Here is a 26,192-nt window from a genome sequence, read left to right as displayed (position 1 = left end):
AATAGGAGTTTGACAGAAAGTTGCTACTGAAATCTTCAGATTTCATATTTGACTTTGTAAAAAAATAGAAATATATACCAAAACTCTATCAGTGTGATTATTTTTATCATGCTAGAGAAGGTTTCAAAGGCAGGGAGAATCATCCAAAATCCAATGTTCTTTTAGATTCTAAAAAGCACTGGTTTATCTTCATTATGTATTTATAATTTTTATAATACATTTCCCACTTAAGAAAGAAACAAGACAGCTTCATCATGACATATTTTGATGGGAATATATGATAAGATGCATACATGGTTCCTTTTAATAGAATACAGAAGATTACAGTAATTTAAGGTAAACGTTCTAATTAAGTAATGTAACATAAATAAAACACAGCTCACCTTAACAACACTGGAGGAATAATAGGGCAGGCACATCCCCCCTGGATAAGAAGTTCCATGCGCCTGTGCATAGAGCCACTTTCCACTATGAACAAGATACAAATAAACCCGTAGTTCAATTAACACAAAGACTGAAGTGAAGTGAACCCCCCAGTGCTAGTACCCTGGTACATGAAAAGTGCCTTTTCTTTTTCCTGGAGTTCTGGAATGGAGGATGACCTTAGTTGATATCAAGCTCATTTTAAACCTGTGGCATTTTAGAGGCATTGAGAAAGTCAATGTAATCTTGAAATTAAATTATAAAAATGCCCTTTCCAAAAAAAATAATAATAAGGTCAGAGTCCATTTGACTTAACTTTAGTTTGCCCTACACTCAACTTTGGATAAGGTCACTTAAAAGACAGAAATATTTAAAAGGGTTCAGAGGGGAAAATGCAGCATAGTGAACAGACTCAGCATCATGATTAGTTTGCTGTGCTTGAAAATTAAAACAAAAATAATTAACCATAGAAACTCATAGAGAGTTTGATAACTATTATCAGATATTTTAAAAACACTTGTCATGTGAAAAAGGCTTATTTCTGGATTGTCTGAAAAGACAGATGTAGATGCGTATTCTAAAGGGACCCAAATCTCATATGCTTTCAAGAAGAACATTTAGAGTTTTACCACTCTAAAAAGAACTATCATAGGTTGGAGGGCCATTCTTAGAGTATAATAAAGTGAAAGTAAAAGTCACTCAGTCATGTCCAACTGTTTGCTATGCCATGGCCACAATACTGGAGTGGGTAGCTGTTACCTCTCCAGGGGTCCTTCCCAACCCAGGGATTGAACCCAGTTTTCCTGAATCGCAGGCGGATTCTTTACCATCTGAGCCACCAAGGAAACTCAGAGTATAATACGGAGAGTTCAAATACAAAAAAGGTTGTCAGGTCAGGTGACCACTCTCAGTCTTCAAATTTTTTCATCAAGAAGAGATGCTATTTTTCTGTCTTCACTACTGAAATATTTTTCTCCCTATATTTAAAAGTCTTAGTATTTGACTATGCATCTTGGAAGAATTTAGGATTCTGATCTTTCCAGACTCTGGGGATCTTGAGAGAATATCAGCTATGGAGATGAACCACCAGAGAAAGCACCATCTGGATTCTAACTTAGCTCATCGTCACTGAAAACCAAAAGTCACAGGATGATAATGTCATAGATGGTATCCAATCACTTCTAGATCTATGTGAATATAGAAGGCAGAGATATAAGAAACCCAACATATAAGAAGTTCCAAATATGATGGTCAGTTAAACATTTAGCATTCCCCTCCCCATATTCCTATTTGTAGACATACTATTAGTGTGTGAAGCTACTGCTCAGAATAAGAGACATTCTTGGAAGTAAAAGTTTGTCTACATAAAACAAATTAATATTCCTAGACTAACTTATTAAGTATTTTAAGACATACATCAATGGATTAGGCATGGTCCTTGCCTGCTATGAAGGTCATGATGATATTTCAGCTTACCCCCCTTGATTTTGGGACATAGTAGTACATGAATGTGTGAAACTAAACCAGATACAGTTATTCCCCTGGAACTATGTGTTACAGTCATTGTGATACCAGAAATGATATCTGGAGTTCTGGTTTTCTCATCAATCTGCCAAATAACTAGACCTAAGCTCTGATTATGGGCCTTGCAAGCTTCCTAGTTCTGAGCTCAGACTGAAAGTTAACATTGAGATAATGCTGTTGTTATTGTTGTTCAGTCACCAAGTCGTGTCTGAGTCTTTGTGACCCCATGGACTAGAGCACACTAGACTTCCCTGTCTTTCACTATTTCCTGGAGTTTGCTCAAACTTATGTCCTTTGAGTCAATGATGCCATCCAATCATCTCATCCTTTGTTGCCCCCATCTCCTCCTGTCCTCCCAGAATCAGGGTCTTTTCCAGTGAGTCAACTCTTTGCATCAGGTGGCCAAAGTATTGGAGCTTCAGCTTCAGCATCAGTCCTTCCAACATTCAGGGTTAATTTCCTTTAGAATTGACTGGTTTGATCTTCTTTCAGTCCAAGGGACTCTCAAGAGTCTTTTCCAAGACTGCAATTCAAAAGCATCAATTCTTTGGCACTCAGCCTTCTTTATGATCCAACTCTCACATCCTTACATGACTACTGGAAAAACCATAGCTTTGACTATACACATCTTTGTTGGCAAAGTGATGTCTCTATAGTTTTTAATACACTGTCTAAATTTGTCATAGCTTTCCTTCCAAGGAGAACATGTCTTTTAATTTCATGGCTGCAGTCACCATCCACAGTTATTTGGGAATCCAAGAAAAGAAAATATGCTGCTGCTTTCACTTTTTCCCCTCTACTTGCCATGAAGTGATAGGATCAGATGCCATAATCTTACTCTTTGAATGTTGAGTTTTAAGCCAGCGTTTTAACTCTCCTCTTTCACCCTCATCAAGAGGCTCTTTAGTTTCTCTTCACTTTCTGCCATTAGCATGGTATCATCTGCATATCTGGGCTTCTAGGTGGTGTGAGTGGTAAAGAAACCACTTTGCCAATTCAGGAGACCTAAGAGATGTAGGTTCTATCCCTGGGTCAAGAAGATCACCTCGCGGAGGGCAAAGCAACTCACTCCACTATTCTTGCCTGGAGAATCCCATGGATAGAGGAGGAGCTTGATGGGCTACAGTCCACAAGGTAGCAAAGAACTGGACACAACTGAAGCAACTTAGCACATGTACACATCTGCATATCTGAAGTTGTTGATATTTCTCCTGGAAATCTTGATTCCAGCTTGTGATTCATCCAGCCTGGCATTTGGCATGATGTGCTCTGCATGTGACAGGCAGGGTGACAATATACAACTTTGTTGTACTTCTTTCCCAATTTTAAACCAGTCAGTTGTTCCATGTAAGGTTCTGACTGTTGCTTCTTGACTTGCATACAGGTTTCACAGGAGACAGGCAAGGTGGGCTGGTATTTCCATCTCTGTTAGAATTTTTCAGAGTCTGTTGTGATCTATATTCAATGAAGAAGAAGTAGATGTTTTTCTCGAATTCCCTTGCTTTCTTTATGATCCAATGGGTGTTGACAATTTGATCTCTGGTTCCTCTGCCTTTTCTAAATCCAGCTTATACATCTGGAAGCTCTCTGTTCATATACTGCTAAAACCTAGCATGAAGGATTTTGAGCATAATCTTAACAGCATGTAAAATGAGCACAACTGTATGGTAATTTGAACATTCTTTGAAATTACCTCTTTGGGATTGGAATGAAAACTGACTTTTTCCAGTCCTGTGGCCACTGCTGAGTTTTCCAAATTTACTGGCATGTTGAGTGCAACACTTCAACAGCATCATCTTTTAGGATTTGAAATAGCTTAGCTGGAATTCCATCACCTCCACCAGCTTTGTTTGTAGTAATGCTTCCTAAGGCCCGCTTGACTTCACACTCCAGGATGCTTGACTCTAGTTGAGATCACACCATCATGGTTATCTGGGTCATGAAGACCTTTTTTGCATAGTTCTTCTGTGTATTCTTGCCACCTCTTCTTAATCTCTGCTGCTTCTGTTAGGTCCTTATTGTTTTCTGTCCTTTATCATGCTTATCCTTTCATGAAATGTTCCCTTGATAGCTCCAATTTTCTTGAAGAAATCTCTAGAAAGTGTATTTGTGGGCTATTTTGTAGGCCTTAAGAGAAATACTGGGATTATGGGTAGATGGAATAGGTAAAGCTGGTACCACCCTTACATAGTAGCTGTAAGGACATCAAAAGAGATGCTGAAAGACCATTATTAGGGAAAAGATCATTTACAAGGTCATTTGGAAATTTTCTATAACCACACATAATATTTTATTCCTGTGGCTTTTATCCAAAAGTCAACTGCTTTAAAAATATTTTAGTTTGTTTTTATTATTTTCTTTTTGAAAATAATCCAGCTAATATGCAGAAAAATAGAGCAGTTACATACCTGAGTAACATACTGTGATCAAAATTTTTCCTTTTTTTAAGGATTATTTCTTGCCAAGCTGAAAAACGCAGTAAGGTAGTTTCTATGTTTGAATCTACCTCTATTTTGTCTCCATTTGTCCATATTTCAAGGCCAACTAATGTCACATGAATGTTCAAGGTTTTATAAATCTGTTCAAAGGAGAAACAATTTTTCACAATGTCAAACTGCAGAAGGATCCTTTATTGTGACTATATTTCTTTATATTAAAAAAGTAATTTTGATGTGTGAAGTACATAGTCAAAAGTTCAGGCCTCATTTTATAAATAGTTGTATTGAAACAGAATATGAGGTTGAGTCATCCAGAATATTGGGTGAACTGCCATGGCCAACCAAGAAACTTGACTAAAAACATCAGATTCTCTTTGAATTATAATTCTGATAGGCACTGGGCTCAGGATATGTCTAAAATAAATACATAAGTAAAGCTCTGAGATAATACCTAGCCTGAAAAAATGAATTTATGAATCCTGGCACATAATGGAATGACTATTCCTTATCCATCTCTCTACTGAGGTCATGAGTTGGTTTGGAAGTAGACTAGAATGTTGATATTGCATTGTCTGCAAAGGGATTTGTGCAAAAATGTTCATAACAGCTTCATTCACAGTAGCCTAGATTGGAAACTACTCAAATGAATATCAATGGGAGAATGCATGAACAAATTGTGATTTCCATACCCTAGAAAACTACCTGGAAATGTCAGAGAACAAACCACCAATACACACACAGCAACATGAATGCATCTCAGGCATTGTGCTAAGCAAGAGAAGTCAGACACAGATGAGGACACATGGTGTAATTCCATTTGTGTGAAGCTCTTAGACTAGAACTAATCTACAGTGATTTTTTCAGAAAAGTGGTGTGGAGAGCCAGCAGGTTGCTCCTAGGGATACAGGAATTTTGTGGGAAATGGATTCTATTATGGTCATAGGAGTGTGGCTCACATAGGTGGGTTCATTATTCAAATTTTTATAGCTAAGACTTGTGCATTTCAAACTATTGAACTTACCACTCTCAAACCTGTAAAATAATAAGAAGAAGAATGCAGACTTGTGTATTTTAAAGTATTGAATTTACCTCCCCAAACTTGTAAAAGTACAATAATAATAATGTAAGTGGTAGGCATTGGCTAGTGATATTGACAAAGCGTAGAATGATGGTAATTGTTGAAATTGGATGATGGATATATACAGGTTCATTATACTGTTCTGCTTACTTTGTATATGATTAAAATTTTCCACCAATAAAAAGTTGTAGAAATTAAAAAGAAAAAAAAAAGTAACCTAGGTGTCATGTTTGTGCTCCATGTTTGATTTTTGGAATTACTTTGTTGTGTAAGAAAACTTATTGGGAATTGCTCAAAGCTTCAAAGCAGATAAAAATAGTTGTAGCTCAAGCCTTCTCACCCTTATTCCCATATGCTTTTGTAAACACATAGTTGATAGATACTTTGATGCCAGGACAGAAAGAATTAAAGCAAATATTATGAAGATTTTGAGACAAAGAACTATGTGATAAATTAATTTTATATCTCAAAATAGCCAGTACAAGTCAGTTGAAAGGAGGAGTGGATGATAAACTATAGGCACTGAGTTAAGAACAGAAATAGAGAGGTCAACTTGATAATATTCATAGATGTAACTGATTATTAAGAAGTTTAATATTCACATCATTGCTATAATAATAATTGTGTACTAATTTTTCACTTTTTTTTAACCTGCGTAATATGACTATATAGAATTTCATGTGCCGACACAATAATCATGATTCGTGGCCATTTCATAACCATGAAGGACTATGGTTTTCATAAACTCTTATAAAGTTAGATCTTTAGCTAAACCATGATCTCAAACCTAACTAGATGTCCACTCCTTTGTCTTTCTTGATGAGTTAGGTCCCGTAAGATTTTTTCTTAACCTGGGTTCTTTGGACTCTCTACCTTCTTGGGTGGATTTCAGGTTCATAGAATTGCAATCGAGTGCAAACGGAAACAATATTTGCCATTCTCTGGATATATTCTCTTCCAGTGAGAAAATATCACTGAACTGAACTGAAAATATTTAGTACAAATTCAGCAATGTGCAACAGTTTAGGGATGGGAACTCAAGGAGAGAGATAGATCTGTGTTTTATTTGGATCCATGTTAGGGGAGTAATAAAGATAACTGCAAGAAATAGGAGAAGCAGCCCTTGACATTCCCCCAGAGCAAAGCCCCTTCTGGACTGGTGAAAACCCCTGAAAGATGGGCATCCCAGCAGTGCTCAGCCTAAGAGATGAGCAGACAGAGCTAATAGTCTTCAAGCCAAGTCAGTGATCCTGTTCAGCTAGGAAAGGGGGTCAACCTGACTTAGGACAGCCAACAGAGCTTTACCAGTTTCAGAGCTGCTTCTCCTGCTGTGCCCAAGCAGGGAATCTGATTTGCAGCCCTGCTCATTGCTAAATATAGACTTCAGTCTGTCTGACCAGGAACCCTCACCATGGAATCTTCATAGCCCATCCAACAGCCCTAGGCCCAGTAGAATTTGAATAGAGGTCAGCTCATGACTTCCCCTATCTGCAGAGCAAAACTGGTGGCCTCACTTAACCCGGGAATTCAGTGCACAGTTAGGGCTGGTTCAGGTTCCCAAACATTCTAGTGAAAAACTAGAAACAGATCAGCTGATGAATGAAAAAAAATCACTGACCAAAAGGGGTGATTTCGACAGTGTTTTTTTGGGGGGGCCCTCTTTATCCTAGTAAAGGAGCTGGCTAACTCAGAAGGAGTCAGTTTTTAAAAGATGTGTAAAACTCACAGTATTATTCATTTAAAAGGGTTCTAGTTCATTCTAAGTTAGACAAAGTAATCATTCTGCTGCTTTTTATAGAAATATTTCCCCTGATCTCTCTGTCTGAAGATGGACTATAAATTAGTGCTTGAAAGCCTTTTTGCTATACAATGCAAGGTCACGGAACAGTAATTTGAAAGAATGGGTTTTATTATTCATGGGGGGTAGTCAAGTCTTTGTACACTGCCTTGTAAATTTTGTGCTTCGTAATGAATGTTTGAAACTTATCTAAATATTAAATGTCATTTACTTAGAAAACTTAAAACCTACAGTTGTGATTCATTTGTTGCTTTGATTTTTTTTTTCCAATGGAATTTTGTTAATTAGCCGCCTTGGTGAATTGTATTTTGGGCTGTATCAGTATCAGGATTACTACAAAAATCCAGCAGAGATCTAGCCTAAAAGTTTCTTTCATTTGTGTTTTTGGCTTGATTCAAACTGTGTCAAATCTTACCATGTTGACAAAATTGACCATTCCCCAAACTCGGTTCCTCAGTCTACTGTGAGGTTGACTATTTCTGCGATACTGGAAAAATAGACATTCAATTAACATTCATCGATCATAGAAACTGAATGTAATTTCAACAAAATTATTCCCATCATAGTATATTTCAAAGAAAAAAATTCATTGGCTTTCCTTCCAGTGAGCTGAAAAATCTAGACAACTTATGCAGAAATACACTTTTAATATAAAATAATCAGATATAGCAGTTTCTAAAGGCAGTTTTAACTTGGCACTAGTTTAAGGTGTTTCTTTATAACTCTGTTCCCTCTTCACATTACATTATATAACATTATACTTATTTATTAAGCCAACTGATAATTGTTCTTTAAAGCAGGGGTCCCCAACCTCTGAGATCAAATGCCTGATGATCTGAGGTGGAGCTAAAGTAATAATAATAGAAATAAAGTGCCCAATAAGTGTAATGCACTTGAAACCATCTCCCCGTTTCCTGGTACATGGAAAAATTGTCTTCCAAGATACCAATTCCTGGTGCCAAAATGGGTTGGGGACTGCTGCTTTAGAGTCTGTATTTATAACAAGACTTATTAAAGCTGCATAGCAACCACTATATTGCAAAAATCAACAACTTTATCAGCCCTCCTGTATCCATGGTGGCCACAGGCTCAGGAGCATGTAATCAAGGATCATCCTGGAGCCAGAGATATGATGGAGAAGGACAAGAAACTGTGGTCCACCCCACTTCTTTCCACTTGGGCTTCCCTGGTGGCTTAGCAGTAAAGAATCTGCATGTGATGCAGGAGACTGCCAGTAATGCAGGACACACAGGTTCAATTCTGGGTCAAGAAGAGCCTCTGAAGAAGGAAATGGCAGCACATTGCAACATTCTTGCCTGGGAAGGACCGAGGAGCCTGGCGGGCTACAGTGCATGGGGTGGCAAAGAGTCAAACACGACAGAGCAATTGAGCACAAACCCACGTACAGACTGTAAACATGTTTTCAATTTTTTTGTAAGTTGTTTATCATTTCCTTATGTTTATAATGGAGAAGGACGGTTCTACTTTGGCTTAGTCTGCTGTATACCCAAAGGACCGTATCAGTTCAGTTCAGTTCAGCCGCTTAGTCGTGTCCAACTCTCTGTGACCCCATGAACCACAGCACCCCAGGCCTCCCTGTCCATCACCAACTCCCAGAGTTCACTCAGACTCACGTCCATAGAGTCGGTGATGCCATCCAGCCATCTCATCCTCTGTCGTCCCCTTCTCCTGCCCCCAATCCCTCCCAGCATCAGAGTTTTTTCCAATGAGTCAACTCTTTGCAGTCTCTTACATATGTCCGGGGAAGCTAAAAACAGAACTTTGAACCTGGAATTAAATTCTGATGAAAATACTACTTTCTCTTTGCTAAAAAATCACAACTACAATAGAGAGCAAATGTTTAAGGGAAAACTTACCACATTATCATCGGCAACAATGAATAGTTCAATATGCTTTTCTTTTTCCTTGCTCTGGAAATGAATGCAAAATTGAATGAAGTATGGTTAATATTTCTTATCTTAACATTTTAAGTTAAAATTTCCAAGGTGAAAAATGTTGGTATTATGTAAGGTGAGGTCCAAGAGTATATCTAATAATTCTAGAAATTTAGGTAAATAAAACCCATATGTTATTAAAACATGTGGTTCTATTCATCAGGTTTTAGTGAAACTGAAACAACATTCCATATTTTATATTCCTTCATTTCTTTGTTTGGTCTTTCAGGTAAAATAAGAGTTATAAGTAAATAATCATGAATACAGTTTTTAACATTTACGGTTTTTTTTCTTTTATAAAGTAAACACTTACTAAGTAAGTTCATGTAAAAAAGGCCATCTATAGTTGAGAGCAGGACATATAACCAGTCAATAGGATTGACTGTATTCCTTCTACTCCTCTGTCTCCCAATCTCCCTTTGTTGAAATTCAATTCCAAGGAAACATGTAAAACATTGCTAATTATAGATCTTTATTTTATAAAACACAGTTCCAGGGAATTCTAAGTTTTCAGCCTTCAGTATCAGGTGCTAGGTACATGCATATTCTCTTGAGTATAAACCAGAGGCATATCATTCACCTATTTGACTAAGTTATTCTTTTCTGAGCTAACTAATGATTTATTAATTGATTGATTTAATCAGAAAACCCCTCTTAGGCATCTAGAAAGTTTCAGACACAGCCTAAACCATGGATATGTGAAGAAGACAAATACAGATCTTAAGGCTAACACCTCACGGAGATTTAAGATGATATGAGCTAGGATGCTGCTAATGCTGCTGCTGCTAAGTCGCTTCAGTCGTGTCCGACTCTGTGTGACCCCATAGACGGCAGTCACCAGGCTCCCCTGTCCCTGGGATTCTCCAGGCAAGAACACTGGAGTGGGTTGCCATTTCCTTCTCCAATGCATGAAAGTGAAAAGTGAAAGTGAAGTCGCTGAGTCCTGTCCGACTCTTCGCGAACCCATGGACTGCAGCCTAGCAGGCTCCTCCGCCCATGGGATTTTCCAGGCAAAAGTACTGGAGTGGGGTGAAATCACCTTCTCCAATGAGCTAGTACAGAAAAGCCTAAAACACAGAAGACTATCATTGTAGTGTCATTCCACTAGAAATTCCACCTTAACAATTAGACTATTTGGCTTGATGTGAGGGAGATAATCTGGTTTATCATCAACAACTCCTCCCCCAAAAACTGTGGCAAGAAAGACAAGGAAAGAAAAGAATATTTAGGAGAGATTTCAAGATGTAAATTTCATTCCTTCCAACCACGTTTAGCTCTAATACTATAAATCTACATATTTAGGGTTGTAGATATCCACCTTCTTTGAAATTGGTGAGACAAACTAAGATTTGCTATAGGAAATGAACATTTTCTATAAAGATAAGAACAACAAAATTTGACATTTCAGATTTCAAACAGTGAAGAGTCAGATTCAGGTAGCATATACACTGCTTTCATTGGGCTTATAATCTCTCTTTTGAGATGAGAAGGAAAATAAGAGGCATTTGACGTGGGATAAAAATGATTTTAAAATAAAGCACTCACTTCCATTTTGGAATCTTCCAGGGATTTAGTATTATCCTTTGGAATAGTTGTCCTGGTAAAGTTGAGCTCTGTACAAGAATAATTGGCAGGCTGCTGAATCAAGGGGTCATATTTGAACACCAAATGTTCTCCCTCATCTGAATATTTCACTGGTTCAATGAGATATCTTTGATCTCTCACCCTGAAGAACCCCCTGTGGAAATTGGGAATACAATGTCTATTTACAATCTCTCTCATTTTACTGCTACATTCAGTTCAGTTCACTTCAGTCGCTCAGTTGTGTCCGACTCTTTGTGACCCCATGAATCACAGAATGCCAGGCCTCCCTGTCCATCACCAACTCCGGAGTTCACTCAGACTCATGTGCATCGAGTCAATGATGCCATCCAGCCATCTCATCCTCTGTCGTCCCCTTCTCTTCCTGCTCCCAATCCCTCCCAGCATCAGGGCCTTTCCCAATGGGTCAACTTTTCGCTTGAGGTGGCCAAAGTATTGGAGTTTCAGCTTCAACATCAGTCCTTCCAATAAATATTCAGGACTGATCTCCTTTAGGATGGACTGGTTGGATCTCCTTGCCATCCAAGGGACTCTCAAGAGTCTTCTCCAACACCACAGTTCAAAAGCATCAATTCTTCGGTGCTCAGCTTTCTTCACAGTCCAACTCTCACATCCATACATGACTACTGGAAAAACCATAGCCTTGACTAGACAGACCTTTGTTGGCAAAGTAATGTCTCTGCTTTTCAATATCTAGGTTGGTCATAACTTCCAAGGAGTAAGCGTCTTTTAATTTCATGGCTGCAGCACCATCTGTGGTGGTTTTGGATCCCCCCAAAATAAAATCAGCCACTGTTTCCACATCTATTTCCCATGAAGTGATGGGACTGGATGCCATGACCTTAGTTTTCTGAATGTTGAGCTTTAAGCCAACTTTTTCACTCTCCTCTTTCACTTTCATCAAGAGGCTTTTTAGTTCCTCTTCACTTTCTGCCATAAGGGTGGTGTCATCTGCATATCTGAGGTTATTGATATTTCCAGGACAGTCTTTCTCTGTTCCACTTTATGGAGTTTGCCTTTTTAAGAAAGGGAAACATATTATAAAGCAATTATCCTCCAATTAAATAAAATTTAAAAAGTAAGAAAGGGAAACAGTGGAGTCAAGGCCTCATGTCAGCAGGTAGCCAGGTATTCTGAGTGAATAAGAGGTGATATACTGATGAGATGACTGGATGGCATCACTGACTCAACGGACATGAGTTTGAGCAAATCCTTGAAGATAGTGAAGGACAGGGAAGCCTGGTATGCTGTAGTCCATGGGATCACCAGAGAGTCAGACATGACTTAGAGACTGAACAACAAGAGGTGACATGGCATGTGACTCCTTGCTAAGAGACAACTCATCTGGATTTCAGAAGTTTGACAGCTCCATCTTTCCTCTGAAGCATGAGTAGAGTAGCGATTCCCACTCATGGTTGAGGACCCCTGGCAAGTCTGAGTTCATGCAAAAATTTTGTGAATCTGTATGTATTAATTAAAGAGTAAATATATGAAGGTACAGACACTGCTATGTGGTAATTGTGTTGTTAAAGGGTTTTTTATTCTTGGAAATACTGAAAACTGAACACATAAAATCCTCATAAATGAAGATACAAGTTTCTTGTTTTTCTACTTTGCCTCCCAACATCCTCTTCCTTTGTCCTTGAGCCCAAGATCTAGAGACAACTTATATCGGCTTTACTTCTGACTTTTTTATATTCCAGAGACTGGAAACACTGCTTAATTTAGTAAAAAGTTGTGAAGCATTGTGCTGTGATGTGGTAGGAATGTATAGGATTAGGAAGTAGAAGGCCCATTTTCGGACAGAGTTCAACCACCAGCAAAATGAATGCTCAGGAACAAATCTCTGATGTCAGTATCCTGATCGATAACATGAGAGGCCAGGCTGGATGAATCTCAGTTATCTTCCAGCTCTGAATTCCTTGATCATATATTGAAAAATCAGTCTTGCTTAGAGCATGTTGTATCTTTTTGTCTAAAATGAACATAAAAAATGTGCTAGATTGGATATTCATGCCAAAAATATACAGTATTTTTTGCCATTAATTTTTCTGTATGAAGTGTCTTTAAAAAAAGAGAATGTGTTTGAAAATTCATAGAATAACTCATTTAAGTAGAAAGATATGGTGCATACCTCAGACCATGACATGTGCTGATGCTGACAGCAGAATCAAACTCATGTAAGATAGATCCTTGGTAAAAACAGTGGTCCTAAAAGAGATGAAGAGGCTGTTGACATAAGTACATGTTTGGGTATTATATAAATATTAATATCTATACATTTTATATTCATAATACATTTATATTCATAATAATCATTATTTTATTTTCAGAAATTACACATATTCATGAATGCATTCGTTCATTGCATTCTTGTGTTGGAAGATATATTCATTAATGCATTCATTCATTGCATTCTTGTGTTGGAAGATTTTAAAGCTACTTTAGAATCCTTTTAATTGCTTGATTATTTTGTTTAAAAGAGTATATAAATTCTTCCCTCACAATTTTAACAGTCTCTGAGTTGATGCTAACCTCGGAATGTGACCCTTTTCCTTAGAAATATTATTCCTTAATCCATCTTAATACCTCTATCAAACTACCCTCCCTGTGCTATCATTATCCATTTCCCCCTGTTGCATATGAAAGCAAATCAAAGTTTTTGATGATCACAAAAATTAGGTCTCAGTCGCTAACCAGGTTCCTTCATGACTTCCCTGCCTCTCTGCTTTGATCATTTTGGTATCTTTATTACTTCCTCCTTGGTGCTCCATTCATGGTGATTCCACCGATAATTTCTCTTTCCATCAATTCCTTCTGTTCACTTCCTGTCTGTGTGTGACAATTTCTATGCCCTAGACCTCAGACCATCACAGACTAATATCCACTCCCTTTGTAGAAGAATGTCCCCAGCTTTCTTACTGTTCCATTTTGCAAAGAGTGCATGATGACTTAGATTTCATAGCTGATAACTGCCGTAAATAGAGGTGATATGGTTTAAAAAGTATACATTTGGTAGAGAGAATAAAGTCATTCTTGGCTAGAAGGCTGCAGTGGGCATCTTCTGAAATGGAAAATAAATATAAAAACAGAAGTTGTATCCACTGAAATAATGCTATAATAAATGAACCAAAAGTCATTTAGAGAATGAAAGAGAGGACTCAGTGTTGGTGCATCAGAAGCACCAGGCAAGGGGATTGGATTTACATAAAAGTCAAATAGATGGAGGTTTTAAAATAGTTTCTGATCTATAAGTTTTATCCTTTAGCTTAACTACTATTCCATCAGGGTACCTCATACTTCTTTGGTGTCCTGCTTTACCCTTCTTCCAGACTTAACAACATTTTGGGTACAGAGAAATCAATAAGAATACATTAGCAGTCATTGATTTGCTTGTTAGGCAGTAATCAGCCTCCTTTAGCATTCAGAGGATCATAGCTTCTATTCTAGGATCATTCAGTGATGGTAGCCAAGGCAAGATTAATTTCTTTTTTTAAATTTTATACTTACTCTATTTATTTCCCACACTCTTTGACCAGTATTAGTGGGAAGAGCAAGTGAACAGTAATGCTTAGAAGATCTCATGAGCTGATAGAACCAAATTAACTCTTCAGTTTTTAAAATTTTTAAAAATTATTTATGATTATTATTTTTAAACTAACACTTCCCACAACTTTCTGTTCTGATGTAACACTTTCTGCAACTACTTGTAAAGCTAGAATGGTTTCAAAATTATGCAAGGAAATAATATTTTCAAAGAAGAGATAGAGTAAGGTCCTGTAAGATACCGTGATCTGAGGATGTTTGGTGATTTCCTCTCCTTTTGTGGAGTAGTACGTCTCACTGTAATTTAAGGCTAAAAGCTCCCTGGAAAAGAGGACAGGGAGATGGTGAGATTCATTTATTCTAATAAGAGAACAGATAAAGCTTATTATGTGAGAGAGATGCCTCTAGTTCAGTACAGTCGCTCAGTTGTGTCCAATTCTTTGCAACCCCATGAATCACAGCACGCCAGGCATCCCTGTCCGTCACCATCTCCCGGAGATCACTCAGACTCATGTCCATCGAGTCCGTGATGCCATCCAGCCATCTCATCCTCGGTTGTCCCCTTCTCCTCATGCCCCCAATCCCTCCCAGCATCAGAGTCTTTTCCAATGAGTCAACTCTTCGCATGAGGTGGCCAAAGTACTGGAGCTTCAGCTTTAGCATCATTCCTTCCAAAGAAATCCCAGGGCTGATCTCCTTCAGAATGGACTGGTTGGATCTCCTTGCAGTCCAAGGGACTCTCAAGAGTCTTCTCCAACACCACAGTTCAAATGCATCAATTCTTCGGCGCTCAGCCTTCTTCACAGTCCAACTCTCACATCCATACATGACCACTGGAAAAACCATAGCCTTGACGAGGCGGACCTTAGTCGGCAAAGTAATGTCTCTGCTATTGAATATACTATCTAGGTTGGTCATAACTTTTCTTCCAAGGAGTAAGAGTCTTTTAATTTCATGGCTGCAGTCACCATCTGCAGTGATTTTGGAGCACCCAAAAATAAAGTCTGACACTGTTTCCCCATCTATTTCCCATGAAGTGATGGGACTAGATGCCATGATCTTCGTTTTCTGAATGTTGAGCTTTAAGCCAACTTTTTCACTTGCCTCTTTCACTTTCATCAAGAGGCTTTTTAGCTCCTCTTCACTTTCTGCCATAAGGGTGGTGTCATCTGCATATCTGAGGTTATTGATATTTCTCCCGGCAATCTTGATTCCAGCTTGTGTTTCTTCCAGTCCAGCGTTTCTCATGATGTACTCTGCATAGAAGTTAAATAAGCAGGGGGACAGTATACAGCCTTGACAGACTCCTTTTCCTATTTGGAACCAGTCTGTTGTTCCATGTCCAGTTCTAACTGTTGCTTCCTGACCTGCATACAGATTTCTCAAGAGGCAGGTCAGGTGGTCTGGTATTCCCATCTCTTTCAGAATTTTCCACAGTTTACTGTGATCCACACAGTCAAAGGCTTTGGCATAGTCAATAAAGCAGAAATAGATGTTTTTCTGGAACTCTCTTCCTTTTTCCATGATCCAGTGGATGTTGGCAATTTGATCTCTGGTTCCTCTGCCTTTTCTAAAACCAGCTTGAATATCAGGGAGTTCATGGTTCACGTATTGCTGAAGCCTGGTTTGAAGAATTTTGAGCATTACTTTACTAGCATGTGAGATGAATGCAATTGTGTGGTAGTTTGAGCATTCTTTTGCATTGCCTTTCTTTGGAATTGGAATGAAAACTTTTCAAAGGACTGACTTTTCCAGTCCTGTGGCCACTGCTGAGTTTTCCAAATTTGCTGGCATATTGAGTGCAGCACTTTCACAGCATCATCTTTCAGGATTTGAAATAGCTCAACTGGAATTCCATCACCTCCACTAGCTTTGTTCGTAGTGATGCTTTCTAAAGCCCACTTGACTTCACATTCCAAGATGTCTGGCTCTAGATTAGTGATCACATCATCATGATTATCTGGGTCGTGAAGATCTTTTTTGTACAGTTCTTCCATGTATTCTTGCCACCTCTTCTTAATATCTTCTGCTTCTGTTAGGTTTGTACCATGTCTGGATGCCTCTAGGCTGCTTTCAATTCTCAGCAAGATCCTCTTATGCTAAAGATAAGCAAAATCAATCCCAGTCACATGAGAAGACTCTCTATCTAGATATCAGGGTGTGGTACAGGCAGCAAAAGAAACAGAAAAGATCCTAGAAGTTCTAAAACTGCATCATTTTGAGAAGAACCTAGGAAAAATATTATCTAAGGAAAAATCTCTTGCCTTAAGTGCCAAAATTAATGCAAAATATTTGTGATATTATATATCATATATGCATATATATATACGTATATATGCTGCTGCTGCTGCTGCTAAGTCACTTCAGTTGTGTCCAACTCTGTGCAACCCCATAGACAGCAGCCCATCAGGCTCCACCATCCCTGGGATTCTCCAGGCAAGAACACTGGAGTGGGTTGCCATTTCCCTCTCCAATGCACGAAAGTGAAAAGTGAAAGTGAAGTTGCTCAGTCCTGTCTGACTCTTAGCGACCCCATGGACTGCAGCCTACCAGTCTCCTCCGTCCATGGGATTTTCCAGGCAAGAGTACTGGAGTGGGGTGCCATTGCCTTCTCCGATACGTGTATATATATAGCATATATTTTATCAAATTATGTACCTGTTGGGTTAATGTGCATTAAGATATATGTATCATGTACATATGACACATGGACTTAAAATGATTGCAGTTTTTACATTTTATAAAAAATTATTCAATATTCCCTCGTGGCTCAGCTGATAAAGAAGGTAAAGAATCTGCCTGCAATGTGGGAGACCTGGGTTCGATCCCAGGGTTAGGAAGATTCCCTGGAGAAGGGAAAGGCTACCCACTCCAGTATTCTGGCCTGGAAGACTCCATGTACTACAGTCCATGGGGTCGCAAAGAGTCAGACACAACTGAGAGACTTTCACTGCACTTTCATACAATATTAACTGTAAATATATGTTTTAATCTCTAAAATAAAAACTTCAAGTTAAAGCAGAGCGATATTGCTAAAAAGACAATAGATAAACAAAAAGCCAGTAGATAAAGCAAAAAAGAAGTCAAATAATTCAAAGATCCAAAGAAGAGTAGGAAAAGAAAGCCAGAGAAACAAAAACAGAGACAAACAGAAATTAAATACAATGAAATCATTCATTCATAACATTATAATGTATCATTCATTACATTAAATGTTAATGGCTTAAACTTTCCAATTAGCAATCAGACTTTCCAATTAGAAATAGTGTCAGAAGTCACTAAAAGGCAGCAACCAACCACTTGCCATCTTACAGGAGACATATTTTAAATGTTAAAGCACAGGTAGGTTGAAGAAAATGGATGAAAAACCGTACATTATGGAAACAGTAAACATGTGAAGACAGAGCTAAACTGTATTAATATCACGTAAAATACACTTCCCAGCAAGAGTGACATTTTATAATGACATAATGAGAAAAGAGTCAGTCCACCATAAACAAAAAACAATAATAAGTATGAATGAATCTAACTGCTAAGCTTCAGAATATATAAAGCAGTTATTTTAAAAATTCAAAGGATAAAAATTCCAAATCATAACTGGATGTTTTAATACTCATCCCTTGGCAATTGACAGAACAAATAAAAGAGTAATGTAAGTAAAAATAAAAGATCTAAATAATTCTATTAACCTAGAACTCTTCACCCAGTAACTGAAAAATATTTCTTTTTTCCCCAAGGGCATATGATATGTTTAACGAGTTAGAACATAGGTTTGGCTATAAAACAAATTGCAATAAATTTTTATTAAAAAATGATATCATACAAATCTTGACAAAGGTTATACCATAAACTATCAGATATTGGTATCAAGTAAATAACACACGCTTAAGTAATCCATGAGCCAAAGAAGACGTCTCAAAAGAAATTAGAAAATATTTTGAAAAGAATGATAATAAAAATAAAACATGTCAAGGTTTTTTAGATGCATGTAAATTAATACTTAAAGGAAATATTATGGTTTTAAATAGTTTAAATACTTATGACAGAAAAGATGAAATGTTTCTATAAAAAGAGAAAAGTACACCCTAGATAAGTAGAAAAATTAAATAATAAAGATAATAGATGGATTCTGTGAAATAAATAGATTAGAGCAATAATGAACAAATCCAAATTTTGGCTATTTGAAAAGATGAACTAATTGATAAACCTCTTCATATTTGTCAAGAGAAAAGGATGGGGAACTCAGATTACCAGCATTAGAAATTATAAAAGTGTTATCAGATACTATAGATATTAAAGGAATAATAAAAGAATATTATAAAAAAACACTTTATACCAAAAATTTGACATCTTACATGAATGTACATTTTTCTTGTGAATTACAATTTAAAACTGATACAAAGTGAAGTAAAAAATTTGAATAACCCTCTCTGAATAAAATTGAATTTGTAATAATAAAACCACTCCCCCCCCACATACACAAATCCTCAAGGCACAGGTAGTTTCATTCATAAATTCCATCAAACATTCTAAAACTGACGTCTTTTGGGAAATATAGGAAGAGAGAATACTTCCTAACTCATTTTTGAGGCCAACATAATGTTAATATAAAAAAGTGACAAACCACAAAAATGTAGAAATGCTTAAAAATATTCATCATTAACATAGTTTCAAAAACCTTTAACAAAATCTAAGTGAACCGAATACAGCAAAGAGGGTTTTATCATAAGGATGCAAGTATGGTTTAACATTCAAATATCAATCAGTGTAAATTACCATGTGGATATTTCAATGGATGCAGAGGTTAACACTTCCAGAACTTTTGGGGACTAAAAGAGAACTTTGAGGAAAGGCACATAGAAATTTCTCAATAAATCTTAGCTTCCTTCCATCCTGAGGATGTTAGAATATGCAGATTTTGAACAAATTATCAATATAAGTATGTTATTAGGTTCATATTTCTGTACATTTGTCCAGTGGGAGACTCAAAGTGGAAGGAGATTTTGTTGTTGTTTATTTAATTTACTTAATTTTTTTAGCTAATAGGCCAGAGTCTCAATTCTTCAGTGGAGTTATCCTTATATTTTACTCATTTGACAATTCTTCATAATTATATTTTACTCATTTGACAGTTCTTCATGATTTCAATGTTTGAGTGTGGGAGGAAGAGCTATTGTGTGTAGGACCAACTGAAAAGAAGTGGAAATTCAACAAAAACAGCAGCAACAGTTGTGAAGAGAGCTAATGAAGAAAGTTTAATGCATTAGAATTATTTAAGGTACACAAAATAACTTGATAAACTAAATTCTTCCCATCCCTTAGAGTCCTCTCCAGCAGAACTCTATTTGATGTCTATTTTTAATAATTTAGAAGTCACTTTAAAAACAATTTAGTTTTCAAGTTTGTTTTGTTCCACTGATTCACAAAGCATTAATGTATGAGCTCTTAAAGTGAGCATACTCCAGGTGCCCCAGCTAGGAAGTAATTTAGGAACAGGAGAGCAGTATATATAATTGTTGTTAAATGTTATTAAATTGTTGAAATGATACAAGCTTATTTTAGAAGAGTTAGAATTCAGATTACATATACATAAGAAGGGCTTAAAGACTTCACTTTACCAGAAGTTTTTTATGAAAACTAGGATACTATAGACTAATACATCTATAAGGTATTGAATTATCATAGAACTTACCTTGATTTTAGAAGGTGAATTATTAAGATTTTTCTGTTTAGGTTTAGTTGATACAACAATTCTTCTTCATAAGCTTCCTGAAAAACAGTATCCGTCATGTGACTTAAATGTGTGCCCATTGAGTGTGTGTTGGTGGTGGGTAGAGGGGTAGGTAGAGGGGAAAATTACAGATCTTTCACATTCTACCCAGCAACCCAAAAGTCCTTTCAGGCAAAATAATAAGTACTGATAAAGCTGAATTTCTATGAAAAATTTTGCTTTCAAGTTATTTTTCAAGTTTTTTTTCACATAGACCATTTAAACAATCTTTGTTCAATTTATTACAACATTGCTTCTGTTTTGTATTTTATTTTTTTGGCCAAGATCCAAAGATCTCAGCCTGCAGGAGCTTAGATCACCAACCAGGGACCCAACCAGCCTCCCCACATTGGAAAGTGAAGTCTTTCCTGGACTGCCAGGGGAGTCCCCTCAAGTTATTTTTTTAATTTTATTTTATATTGGAGTATAGTTTTTAAAATTTATTTATTTTAATTGCAGGATAATTGTTGTTATTTTTTTTTAATTTTGGTGGACTTTTTCTCCAGTTATAAAATGAAATTAATTGAAAAAAAATGCATACTTTCCCTACTTTCCCCTTATTCAGAGGTATACAAGTTACTATATATCCTTATAGTTTTACTGCCCTGGATCTTCCGTTCATGTATTATTAACAGTTGGTATACACTCTCCTATACTCTACATCTTCACATAAAAATAAATCATGACCATGAGCATTTTCTGTTCTAACATGTCTTCTTTTACAGTATATATTTTTATTTTTTTCCTGGAAGACACAAAAGGAACTTATTTAATCTACATCTATGTTAGAAATTTCACTTGGGATATTCACTACAGTTAGAATTTCACTATTAACAATGTGGGGGGGAAAGGTAAAGCTTTTGGTAAATATCACCAGATAGCTTTGAATAAAGGAAGTTCAAAATTAGAATTTCAACAGAAATTTATAGTCATTTTTGTTTCCTTGCCTTCGATATTGTTGCTAATAAAAGTCTTTTGAATAATGAAATGATAACATTGTGATAAATTATTCTTTTTGATTACTTTTGAAATTGATATTTTCCTTTTATTTGTATATGACTTTTCAATTTATATCCGTTTTTTGCTGTTGTTTTTCAGTCACTAAGTCGTGTCTGACTCTTTGTGACCTCATGGACTATATTCTGTCAGGCTCCTCTGTCCATGGGATTGTCATTTCTTCTGAGGCTCCTCTAAATTGTGATAATTTTTCAGACTTCCCTTATTTCTGATGACCTTGACAGTTTTGAAGAGTACTGGTCAAAATTCTGGTCAGGTTTTTTGTGGGATGTCTCTCAGTTTAGGTTTATCTGATGTTTTTCTCATGTTTAGACTAGAGTTATGAAGAATTGATAGAAAACAACAAAATCAAATGTCATTTTTCATAGCATCATATCAGAACATACTGTCAGTATGACTTATTACTGATATTAACCTGGACCGTCTCACCGAGGCAACATTTGTCAGCCTTCTTCACTGCAAGTTATATTTTTTTCTTTCTTCCATATTATTCTATCTACTCTTGGGAAGGAAGTCATGAAGTACAGCCCATGCTCAAAGGTGGGGTGCTATGCTCTACCTCCTAGGGAAGGGGGTGAATTTCTGCATCAAGTTTCTGATTCTTCTTTAAGAGAGATTTGTCTATTCTCGAGACCTCATTAATTTCCTTGTTCAATCACTTTTTACGTAAACATGGGCTTCTGGATATTAACTGATACTTTGTGCTATGGTCTAAAACCACGTTATTCACTTTGTTGCTCAAATTTTTCTTTTGGAAACTGGGAGATCCTTCTGTTGATCCCTCTGTTTACTTGACACATTCCCATCAATGTGAGGTTGGGTTTGTTTGAGAACCTCCTTACTTTCTACAGGTGCAAGATGCTCCAAACTCATATTTCCTGCCCTGTCCAGGCTTGTTTTGTAGGTTCATCCTGGAACTTTTCACCTTAGTCTGGATTAAGTCTTCAGACAATAGATACCAGAAGAGCCCACCAGCTTTTGCACAACGGATAGTAGAAAGCAGGTTTTGACCTCTTGGGTGAGCACCAACATCCAACCATTAAAAGGTCTGAGAAGATGAGGAAAGAATTGAAGATCAAGAGGAAAACTATTTGCAAGGAGATTATCAAAGAAAAAAATAGTTAGACTTTATTTCCATATGGTGGTAGATGGAGAGATACTTTTTTAATCATCTCAAGCCATGGGAGAGAGGCCTTATAGGACCATTTGGAAAGTTGAACTGTGTCTTACTTGTGACCAAGAAACCTAAAAAGTGAGAGCCTGGAAGGCTGGCTCCTGTTACGGTGGAGGGAGAACAAGTCATTGCATTTGAAAGGTCTGCTTTCTCAAGGAGTGCAGGGGCAAAGTGACAGTCGGGATGCTCCATGGGTCAAATGAAAAACCTAAGTCTCAAAATGGAAATGCCTGTAATAAGTATCTAAAACCAGTCATTGACATGTATATGTACGGCTGAGTCACTTTGCAGTTCACCTGAAACTATCACAATATTGTTAGTTAATCAACTATACCCTAATACCAAAAAAAAATTTTTTTTTAATTTAACAAAATAATTTAAAAATAAAAATAAAAACAATCATTGAATGTCTTTGACAATGCAGTGTTGCTGAGTTGCTAAGTCATCTCCAACTCTTTACAACCCCATGGACTGCAGCAAGCCAGGCTTCCCTGTCTCTCACCATCTCCAGAGTTTGCTCAAACTCATGTCCATTGAGTCGGTGATGACATCCAACCATTGCATCCTCTGTCACTCCCTTCTCCTCCTGCCTTTAATCTTGCCCAGCATCAGTTTCTTTTCCAATGAGTCAGCTCTTCACATCAGGCAAAAGTATTGGGGCTTTGACTTCAGCATCAGTCCTTCCACTGAATATTCAGGGATGATTTCCTTTAGGATTCACTGGTTTGATGTCCTTGCTGTCCAAGGAACTCTCAAGAGTCTTCTCCAGCACCACAGTTTAAAAGCATCAATTCTTTGGCACTCAGCCTTCTTTATAGTCTGAGCCACCAGAGAAGTCCTCTTTGACAATAGTGGGCATTGAAAAGAACCTAACTTTGAAGCTTTCTCCCCAGTAGGAGTATTGTGCATTTTCTACATAAATATTTATTATTTTCAGGATTAACATTTTAAATATTTTAAAATTTTAACACTTGAATTAAACACTCTTCTCAGCAGCAGGCTTTTGTATTCCTGTGAAAGTTGTTCAGCCATGCTGTAGATTCTGTGAGGTCAATAAACCTGCAGATCAGATCACTGGGAGAGCAAAATGCTCAAGGGTGACACTCCATGGCCATCAGCTCAGAACAAATGAGGCTGTCTTGGATCAGCCAGGAAAACTGTTAGTGGAACTCCTCACGTAAACTGGAGGATTTTAAATACTCCCCCACCCACCAACAAACCTGAACTTTTTTTGTTTGTTTGTTTTCTAATCCATAAAAGGCTTGGTCCCCCCCGCCCCCCACCACCCAACCTCTACTCCACTCTCCACCCAAGCATATGTGTTAAGAGGAGTAAGAATCCTCAGAAAAGACAAGATATAGCACTTGTTTGCTTTCTTCATACCTGTGAAACAATGCATTTCATTTATTAAATCAAAGCCCATACCTGTATGTCATCCTCATGGATGTGCCAAACATTTCGCTTCTGAATCAGAGGAAGCCTTTTAGGATGAACCAGTTCTTGACCCTCTACTCCAAGGATGACCTTTCCTAAAAGGGAACATAAGTGGGGGGCCGGGGCAGGGAAGGGGGGAGATATATTTGTCATTAACATCCCTCCATGGTAATTGGATAACAGAATTATTCTCATGGAGTTCATTTGCTCCCAGTTAGCAGCCAGGTGGAAGAGCATCCCCACTTTACAAGTACGGAAATTGAGACTGATATATCTAAGGAAAATATGGACTTCCTTGATGGCTCAGACACTAAAGAATCTGCTTGCAATGTGAGAGACCCAGGTTCGATCCTTGGGTTGAGAAGACTCCCTGGAGAAGGGAATGGCTACCCACTCCTGTATTCTTGCCTGGAGAATTCCACTGGAAAGTAGGCAAACAGATTGGGGTACTTCAGTTTCTTACATCTTTTCACTTTATTCTGCAGGTGTGACCTTTGTCTTCTTCTCCTGCCTGTCTCTGGATCCTGCCTCCTATTGAAGCCAGTCACTGTAATAGTTTGTTTCGATGTAAATTACTGATTTTATCTCTATGGGGCATTTGTATTTGAAGTCAACTCTCATAGTTAAATATAAGACTTTCCTATGTAAAAGGGATTTTAGATAGTTTGAATCAGTGCTAAAATAATCTCTACATTACCTATCAGATTGGTAGTCACCTGTCAGGTGAGCCCTGCCAACCCCACTACAGAGTGATATAGAGGAAAGAGCATAGGCTTTTGGAATCTGTTCTTATTGGAACCAGAGTTTTACTGGTTTATTAGCAGTATGACTATGAGTGGGGTTTCCCAAGTGGTGCAGTGGTAAAGAATCTGCCTGCCAATGCAGGAGACATAAGAGATGTGGGTTTGATCTCTGGGTTAGGAAGATATCCTAGAGGAGAAAATGGCAACCCACTCCATTTTTCTGGGAAATTCCATGGACAGAGGAGCCTGGTGGGCTACAGTCCATGGGATTGCAAAGAGTTGGACATGACTGAGCAACTGAACACACATACATGACCATGAGTAATACGTCTAATCTCTCTGATCTACAGATATTAATCTCAATTTTCTTACCGCTAAATGGAGATAATATAGAATTTTAAGCATGCTAATACACAAAGTGGCTAATGGCTAACATGTTGTCTCAGTTCCAGTTCAGTCATTCAGTCATGTCCGATTCTTTGCGACTCCATGGGCTACAGCATACCAGGCTTCCCTGTCCATCACCAAGTCCCGGAGCTTGCTCAAACATGGTGTTTACTGCCTTGCAGATATTCAGTAAAATCCTTCTCACCATCTATCAGAGTACTTAAGATTAATACAGCATTTTATAGAACAATTGAATCTCAAGATTAACCATAATCTAGTCCAAATTCTATGCTATGTTCTCAGCAAAATCAGTGAATATTAATATTTTATCATTTACAATTTAAACTTGGTGACAAAAGAGATGTTGCCTCATAGCATACTAAGAAAACTATCATAAAAAGATTAACACATACCTTTAATCTGAAAAATGAGTAAAATCATGAAACATAAAGTCCCGGGAAACATTCTGAATGATTCTGGCAAACTGGGGCACATGTGTTTGAGAAAAGACGTGCACAGTTCTTGGTCCTTGCTGCCACAGAGAGGATGAAGACCCTAACAGACAGACAGGCAGTTTTGATCCAGCACAAGGAAGTGTTCCTTATCGTGTTACACAATTTGTGAGGTGCTTTAGGCTAAAACCTGGAGGGTGGACGTCATGTACTAATTAAAGGTAACCAGTGAGATGGTGGTGGTGGAGGAAGTGGGCTGGACAGAGATCCCTATATTATACCTGTTATAAATATGACTCCAGATGTACTAAATTATTTTTAAAGTGAAAACATCACATTTGTCTTGGAAAAAATTACTGAAGCATGTTCATATAAACTGTGGTGAAAGAAAGTCATCTATGCTGAAAGCCACATGTAAGAACTGTCAAGGAAAATTTGATAAAATAAAGTAGATAGAAATATCGAGAACTTTTATTTTCTTAGCCAAATAAAGGCCTGGACCATGTAGGACATAAGGATAATGATGTTTATGGTACTAAATGAAACTAAAGATACGAATCCATATTTCATCCCCACCTTGATAAAAGAATCCAGTCACTAGGGTAAGAGGGAGAGATGAAGGGAAATAACTTTCCCTTTTCTCCCTGGTTTTATTAAGATATAATTGACAACAGATTAAGGTATTATGTCATACAGATTTGACAGTATATATTATGAAATGGTTCATGTCATATAGACACCAACCCCCCATTTTTTCCTCTTTTTGATGAGAACTCTAAAGATCTATTGTCTTAACAACTTTAAATATACCACCTAGCCCTGTTCACTACAGTCATCATGTTGTACATTAC

General features: G+C 37.3%; 1 protein-coding gene across 1 annotated transcript in view; it reads right to left on the bottom strand.

Moving 5' to 3' along the window:
• ADAM7 (ADAM metallopeptidase domain 7) overlaps positions 1-25,384 on the bottom strand; it is a 51,402-nt gene extending 26,018 nt beyond the window's left edge. Inside the window, exons 1-10 of the mRNA XM_052645229.1 lie at positions 25,305-25,384; positions 23,751-23,880; positions 20,057-20,133; positions 14,607-14,685; positions 12,953-13,029; positions 10,762-10,954; positions 9,139-9,192; positions 7,677-7,748; positions 4,356-4,525; positions 384-468 (exon numbers count right to left, since the gene is read on the bottom strand). Of these exons, the coding sequence (XP_052501189.1) occupies positions 384-468; positions 4,356-4,525; positions 7,677-7,748; positions 9,139-9,192; positions 10,762-10,954; positions 12,953-13,029; positions 14,607-14,685; positions 20,057-20,133; positions 23,751-23,880; positions 25,305-25,384 (1,017 nt within the window). The remainder of the gene's footprint in view (positions 1-383; positions 469-4,355; positions 4,526-7,676; positions 7,749-9,138; positions 9,193-10,761; positions 10,955-12,952; positions 13,030-14,606; positions 14,686-20,056; positions 20,134-23,750; positions 23,881-25,304) is intronic.
• Between the last annotated feature and the right edge of the window lie 808 nt (positions 25,385-26,192).

Source organism: Budorcas taxicolor, chromosome 8 (genome assembly GCF_023091745.1).
Source record: "Budorcas taxicolor isolate Tak-1 chromosome 8, Takin1.1, whole genome shotgun sequence".
NCBI classification, from domain to species: Eukaryota; Metazoa; Chordata; class Mammalia; order Artiodactyla; family Bovidae; genus Budorcas; species Budorcas taxicolor.
Note: the sequence above shows the minus strand (reverse complement) of the source record. Positions and strands in the feature narration are given on the sequence as shown.